The sequence below is a fragment of the Pyxicephalus adspersus genome, chromosome 6 (assembly GCF_032062135.1).
Source record: "Pyxicephalus adspersus chromosome 6, UCB_Pads_2.0, whole genome shotgun sequence".
NCBI classification, from domain to species: domain Eukaryota; kingdom Metazoa; phylum Chordata; class Amphibia; order Anura; family Pyxicephalidae; genus Pyxicephalus; species Pyxicephalus adspersus.
The window spans coordinates 28,877,267-28,884,905 of record NC_092863.1 but is presented as its reverse complement, the minus strand read 5'-3'; the positions used below and the strand labels follow the sequence as shown (position 1 = coordinate 28,884,905).

At 34.6% G+C, this 7,639-nt stretch overlaps 1 protein-coding gene across 1 annotated transcript; it reads left to right on the top strand.

Annotated features, from left to right (window-relative positions):
- The first annotated feature begins 256 nt into the window (after positions 1-256).
- Positions 257-7,333, top strand: LOC140333374 (hippocampus abundant transcript-like protein 1). The gene is made up of 4 exons (XM_072415024.1): positions 257-696; positions 1,361-1,458; positions 2,399-2,559; positions 3,026-7,333. The coding sequence occupies exons 1-4, from the start codon at positions 605-607 to the stop codon at positions 3,236-3,238; spliced, it is 564 nt and encodes a 187-aa protein (XP_072271125.1). The 5' UTR covers positions 257-604; the 3' UTR covers positions 3,239-7,333.
- The last annotated feature ends 306 nt before the right edge of the window (positions 7,334-7,639 follow it).

Sequence of the window (7,639 nt, the reverse complement as noted above, 5' to 3'; positions counted from 1 at the left end):
TTACTTTAGATATATACAGATGTTAACATTTTGCTCCTCTTTCAGTCACTGAAAAAGATTGGAAAGGACCCCACTTTTTTTTTTTTTTTTTTTTTAACCAAATGCTGACCCTACTGACACCAATGATTTTTAGGGAAATAATGTAAATGTTAGGGGGGCAAATGGTGCTTTGAATTGTGTGGGGGGACTATATATGTGGGGGCACACATAGGGAGAATGCATTCCCCATATAATATAGTGTCACCCACATTACGGTATGTGTGTTCACATATGTGGGCATGTAGATCTGTAGATTTTTGTACACGAATAAATATAGATTTTTGTACATGAGAAAAATAAGACATTCCCTGAAAATAGACCCTAATGTGATTTTCAGAGGTAAAATTATTATAAGACCCGGTCTTATTTTCAGGGGAAAAGTAGCTTTTGTTAGTCGTTTTAACAGTAGAGTGTAGTGTTATCAGAAATTCTTGGAGCATCATAGTTGAATACATTTATGATCTTTAGATATCCACATCTTGTGTATTTCTGTATATCACTAATGTCGGTCTAACTGACTGCGGTTCTTTTTGTTTTTTTTTAGACTGTATTTCTCAGCATTCTGATGAGATCAATAGGAAATAAAAATACAGTTCTCCTTGGTTTGGGCTTTCAAATGTTCCAGCTAGCCTGGTACGGCTTTGGCTCACAACCATGGTAAGTAGTAACAGCTTGTGCCTTAGAGATTTGTTATTATAATGTTGTCATAGTTGTTAATATAATGTTTCCATTATGGTATTTCCTTTTTAAGTACATAGTGTGGTAAGTTATTTGCTTTTCATTTAGCATTATTAATGTAACCCTGTATCAGGCTGTAGAAAAGCCCGTATTCCATTGTCAAATGCATTAGCAACAGATGTTTCCTTGTATTTGCAACAGTTCTTTAAAAGTGTTCTTTCTATTTGGCTTAGCAACATTTCTGATCACAAAGAAGCTGATAATATATTTTTTAAATTTGACATTTTTGGAAATCATCCGCATTGTCTTATCAGATTTTCTTCACTTTTCTCAATTCCTGTATAGCTATCTTTTTCAATGCAAGTACATAATTTTGGAGAAAAGCAGGAGTGCCTATATTCGGTTATTGAATTGAACTTTATTGATGTAATGACTGTTTAGTGTGCAAAGTTTTAGTGCTGGTATACTTGCAAGGTCATTCTCTCACTCACCAGTATACTTGTCATTGAAATACAAAGTCATTCTCTCACTCACCAGTATACTTGTCATTGAAATACAAGGTCATTCTCTCACTCACCAGTATACTTGTCATTGAAATACAAGGTCATTCTCTCACTCACCAGTATTGTTTTCTTACATTTAGGATGATGTGGGCAGCTGGCGCTGTAGCTGCAATGTCTAGTATCACATTCCCTGCAGTAAGTGCTCTAATTTCCCGCAACACTGAATCAGATCAGCAAGGTATGTTTCATTGGTCAGGCCACAATGTCTTATTTACACAAGTTGTGAAGATAATAAAAGGACAGCTTTATTTGCCATAGTGCTCATAAATAGTATGCAGTTGACTTGCCTCCTTTAGTTGTATTTGATGCAGACAAAAAACTTTTTTTTAAATAAACAATTGTACTTCTCAGAATTTTTTTGGAAGTTCTGTAGTAATTATAGCAAATTGTTACTCTCAGCTGTTAAAAAGCGGTGGTGTCTTCTAAGCCACAAAGAGTTAATACATGACTTCTGTTTTCATGTGTTAAGACTTGCAGTATAAAATAATAAACAAGTTTATAAGAATTTTAGTTTAATGCCAATGATGAAGTTGAACTTCAGGTGAACAGCTTAATCAATGTATATGAATTGTCTTTGATTCCAAAACATTAGGGTTCTGTAAAGTGACTTGTGTAATTTAGGCATTCCTACAAAACCACATATTGATATTGATTTTCTTTCCTGCAGTTAAGCTCAAACACTGGCCCACCCACTCTGCTAATTTGATAAGTTATTAGTAATAATGCAATAATTAATTTTTTTGTCCACTTTCTTCTCCTGTCAGTAAGCAAAGCTGTAGAGTCTGCCACACAGGAGACTACAGAAGTCTAATATTTAAACAGATTGTTACCCAAGCTGGAACATTTAAGTGAATAATCATATTATAGAATATAATCATATGAGAATATAATAGTTCACAATAATCCTGAGTTCCTCTTTTGTAAGTTTTTAACTGTTGACTTGCCATTGATTATATTAAACATAATATCTGTCAGTGTCAACTGTAGTGCCCCTGAAATTGCAGACCCATTTTTTTTTCTTTTAGTAAGACTTTAATAGGATAGTTTGTGTTCACAATAAATATATATGATGTAGACTGAAAGTACACTCAAAATTTTTTTTTCTTTTGCTACCTCAGGTGTTGCACAAGGTATGGTGACTGGCATTCGAGGTTTATGCAATGGCCTGGGCCCAGCACTATATGGCTTTGTTTTCTTTCTTTTCCATGTCGAACTTGGAGGATTAGTGCCAGTACCTAGCTCTGATGACAAGGTCACCAAGAAGGATCCCATTGAAGAAGTAAGTACATGCAGGACTCTATTCTAATTAATTCTGTAATGTTTTTCGAATCAACCTTGTTATAATGCTTATGTATGCTGGCATTGTGTGTGTGTTAGGACAATTTTGGTTTGAAAATGGATCCATTACCAAATTCCACAAAAAACATTTGAAATACCCAATGGCCCAAAATTATGTAATTCATTAGACTTGTGATGTGGGGTGACCCTTGTTCATGGAAGTTCTGCATCTCTGCTTTGAACCCTATTGAACTGAAAATTATCTAACATAGTGAATCACTTCTGAATAACACTTGTTGGTGTCCTATATATGCTAAAATTGTTACATTTCAACCACTTGGGTTGATTGTCTTCTCTGTTAGCAGTAAACCCACTGTTTTCTAGACTTGGCTGACCACTTCCAAAATCCTGTATCCATTTGTTCTAGCATATCATTTCTTAAGCCTTTTTTTGTTTTTTATTTACAGGGAGCAGTCATACCAGGACCACCATTTTTATTTGGAGCAGTTGCTGTACTACTTGCTTTTATGGTTGCCTTGTTCATACCTGAACACAGCAGTCACTCCACCAAAAATAATGCTGCTGGAAAGCACAGCATTAGTAGCAACCCACAGACAAATAACCAGGACCGTAGCAGTGACGAGGACATAGAACCACTGTTACAAGACACCAGCGTGTGACCGTTTTCTAAGTTGTCCTGTGACGAGGAGGAAACCTAGCGAATGTACCAAACTCTGCTGAAGATGAACAGGAAATCATTTCTACATTGGACCTCCATGCAGACACTAGACAGTCCCGTCACTGTTCTATTTTGTTATATTTTGTCTAAAATATCAGCTATTCTTTTCTATCCACTGCATGGGAGGTTGCATGTGTAGCAGAAATCTCCAGCAGTAAAGCAGCTAAAGGTTTGAGATTGTGATTTTCTGTTCATGCTACCTCAAACCTTGTCATTGCATTTTATATTGACTGTTGGTAAAAAAAATAGATATTGCGGTGACAAAGCATTGACCTCTGAAAGGTACCATATGCAATGAAAGCTGGTGTTGTGATACACCTTACAGTGCCTGCTAACACATTTCCATTCTTTTCTGTGTTGGAGAAAGGTGGGAGAAGACTTGGTTTTGCCTTTCTTGCTGCATATTCTGAGTAACCATGTCTTCTGGACTGCAGTTTTCTGTTTACAGAGACAATAAGTCTTATGAGGAATAAATTGCTGCAGGAATTCCCAAACCACCGCTCTCTTAACTAACAAACCATCACACATATCTTCATAATTCTTAGTAGGTCAGAACAATCAGATTGCAGCTTTGTTTGCCCAGTAGCTAAACCTGTATGTTAAAGCCTACTTCAGCTTTTCTGATCATGATATTGTAAGGCAGGAGAAGTGACTTCATCAGCTTTGTAAATAGTATTTATTACTTGTTATGTTACATGTTTGTTCACATTTTTCATTTGTGCCCCAGGGGCATATATCAGTCCTTTGCTTGTCTGTGTGATGGAAGTATATAGGTACAGCTGATTTTTACAGAATTTCCTCTTGACAAAGCAAATATAAATATAGAATGTTTTTCCAGCATATACAGCAAGCAAAAGTTTAGCGATTCCCTTTGGGCTGAATTGTTTTTTTTCAAGACACTGTGTAATCTAGGTAGGTAGTATATTTAATTTACAAGGTTTATCATTCATTGCACTGCCTTTGAATATCATATTTGTTAGAAAAAGTGAGCTGAGCTTTAACTATATTTTGTTTGTTCTTTTTACATATTGTCCTTTTTGAGCCATGTTTGGTATTCTGCCGCATTCTCAGACTTGTGTAGTGGACATTTAAACAGAAAACTGTTGCATATATCAAAAATGCAGCAAAAAAAAAATCTGGCAGCAGTATACAATAAAACATTGTAGTGTAATGCACAACAACATAGCTACAGAAGTGTGTCTCCTAGAACAACCATTCAGGTGCTTTCTTGCATTTTCATGCTGCTACAGAAACAAACGGCTTCAGTGGAGTTTGTTTATTTTCTAGTGCACAGGTGGAGTTGTGTTACCAAAATTTGCATTGTGTTACCAAATTGTTACTAAAAGTCGCATAACATTTTCACATACATTTTGGGCCATTTTGTATTATGATATTTCTTGTGTAAATTTGCAATTCTCCCCATAAAGAAGGAGCACGAGGTATGCGTTACTGCTAAACACATGCTGCATTCTAACTTTTTTTAGAGAAAGCCACTGGAGAATGTATTTTGTTTTTTTTTTTAATCAGTTTAAGCAGACTTATAGCCAAGGGTAAGAAGAACAGTAGTAAATATCAATTGATGTACAGCAGTATACAGTTGCAGACAAAGTGTTGTTTCCTTTCACATTTTCCACAAAAATGTTTAACCTGACACATACATGGAATCCAGCATTCATAATTTCATTATGACTTTTTCATTAAAAACAAAAATGGACATACTTGTTTGCACCCTAGTTTAATAATATGTAGTAAACCCTCTTGAGGCAGTAATTGCAGTCAAGTATTATTGCAGCTCAAATAAGTTGTCCCACTATTTTCTGGCAAGCTGCCAAACTCCATTCTCTTAGGCTTAAAAGATTTCTTTTCCTCACTATGAGTTTATTCTCCATTAAATTTTTATTAAAAATCAGAATTTATAGTAACCAGATTAGAACAGTCAAATATTCTCTTTTTACTCATTCTTGAGTTTTATTAGATGTATGTTTTGGTCATTGAGCTGTAAAGCCTATCTACACCAAAGCTTTCGAATACTGCAAAAGTAATGATGCCCTGCACAGATTTATTATTATAAAGATTGATGCATGCCGTTTGGTAGTGTCTGGTTCTCTACAGCAAAAGGAAATTTTTTTTTTGTGGGGGAGTGGATGGGGTACCAATATTTTAGCTGCAACTGTATGCATACACGTATATAAATATATATGTTTCAATTTTTCCCATTTAGTATTAAGTAAATGTGGGGTTAAGGTTATTTATGCACCCATGGTAGCACTTTAAAATCACCCCAATGCTCGATCCATTTTCTTTATAATGTATGTTGTAAAAGTTTGGACATCTGGAAGTGCAGCACACATCAGCTTTGATATTTCAGCAAGTCCACTCTAACCTAAAAGTACTGCATTGGAGGATGGCGATGTATCAACAAAACATACATGTCCTACTTACCTCAAGTTCCAAAATCTTCTGTGTAATGAGGTCTTCTTTTTAGCTTCTACCTGACTGGCAAGTATTGCTTTTAGTTCTAGGCAATTCTATACCGGAAATGTGAGACTGTTGGAGGCCCAGTGCAATTATAATAGCCATGTTGAAATGGGTGTTCAGATTGCAGGTAACAATGTTGGTTTCCCAGCAATTTTTAATAAACGTGTAAGTTGCTTTTGGCAGAGTAAGGAACTATGTAGGTGAGCAATGCAGCATGCATTTAACTTGCAATTAAGGTTATTGCAATCTTCATAGTTCCTTCTAAGCATTTTTTCTTACTATATGGGAAGAAAAGCAGTTCTAATATAAAATATTGCCAGTGTACACAAGTTCTTGGCTGTTTAAACAAAGCAGCAGCCAGACACCAGATACTCTTAAAGAATGAAACCTACAACTGAAAAAGTCAGCTAATATCATTTTTAAATTGCATATTTGGATTTTGTAATGGAGTAATAAAAATTGATATATATGTAGAGGTTTCAGTAGTTTTATCAGAACTGACGCCTAAACTGGAATGCCATTTTTTTTTTTTTTTTTTTTTTTTTTTTTTTAACATGGAAGGGCTAGAATTTTTTTTTAAATATTTTTTTTTCTGCTGAGTTTATCTGTTGTATATATCACAGGGAAACAAACCGTGGAAAAAAAAGTGCAAAACTTTTTTTTTTCAAACTTTTTTTTTTTTTTATCCCAGAACACATTGTAAAAAATCTCTTTTTTTCCCGAGAGGTATGCGTTATTTCATTGTTGATGTTATCACTATACTTTGTACTATGTACCTTGTATTTAAGGTTTAAATCATTTAATTCTACATGCTATGACCACTCATGCTTTATCTTTAATGTTGTTTTCACTTCACATGTTAGTGGTAGGGTCTTATACTAATTATACAATGACAACATTCCTTATTTAAGGAGGCTTCCAAATATAATACAGGTAAAAGCTAATTGCTAGCAGGTTGCAGAGTTTCCAGTGCTCTGTTCAAATATTAAGCTCACCTCATTTCTTACACCCCAGCCTTAAATGCTATGTAGTGTGTCGGGCATAAATCATAGCTGTCATTACTGATTCTCTTCCTACACTGCTTTGCTGAAGGAATATGCAGATTACTATTTTTTTTAATAAGTCAATCTTAGGGCACTTTGTCACATCTGCTTAAATAAGTAAAAATCCACATGTATTTTTCTGAAACGGACATAAACCATTCAAAGAAAATATAGAACATCATTAACAGAGCACTGCTTTTAATGTTTTATATGTAGATATTTGTAAGAAACATTTTCCCTACTGAGAGGCTGTGTATATCTTGTATTTATAACTGTAACAAGATTCTTGACAGACAAATATACTGCTTTTATATAAAGGATTATCTATGAATGAAATTGGATTTGTTTTTTTTTGTTTTTTTTTTTCTTTATATCTAAATATATTTTGAGATGTTATATCTTCTACAGCGGTAACATACAGTACATTTTTTTGTAATATGCGTTTGGTTTTTATGTTAACAAAGATCATGATACATAATAAATGAGCGTATTTACTAATTTTACTTGCATATAAAGCGTGGAGACTTTTTCATGTATTTATGTAATTCCTTGCTAGTGGGTTACACATATTTAGGCCTTTTACTAAAGTAGGGAACGGTTAGACCCACTGTCAATTTAATATTGCTGTCCCTACTGTGAAGATTCACTTTATTTGTCCTTCTGATGATTATCAGAAAGAAAACTATTTGGGAATCCCAACCTTTTGAATTATACCAGGAGGTGATGAGAAGTTCCTGGCTTTGCCCAGGAAGAAGAGAACCAGAGTTATGAAATAACACATTTATTCAACATATTCCCCCCTGAGACTGATGCACTTGGTA

Bases quoted from the DNA above. Each gene is read 5' to 3' on its own strand.
- LOC140333374 (XM_072415024.1), top strand. From the start codon at position 605: ATGAGATCAATAGGAAATAAAAATACAGTTCTCCTTGGTTTGGGCTTT. The intron at 697-1,360 runs GTAAGTAGTAAC...TCTTACATTTAG, and splicing joins GGCTTTGGCTCACAACCATG to GATGATGTGGGCAGCTGGCG. The intron at 2,560-3,025 runs GTAAGTACATGC...TTTTATTTACAG, and splicing joins AGAAGGATCCCATTGAAGAA to GGAGCAGTCATACCAGGACC.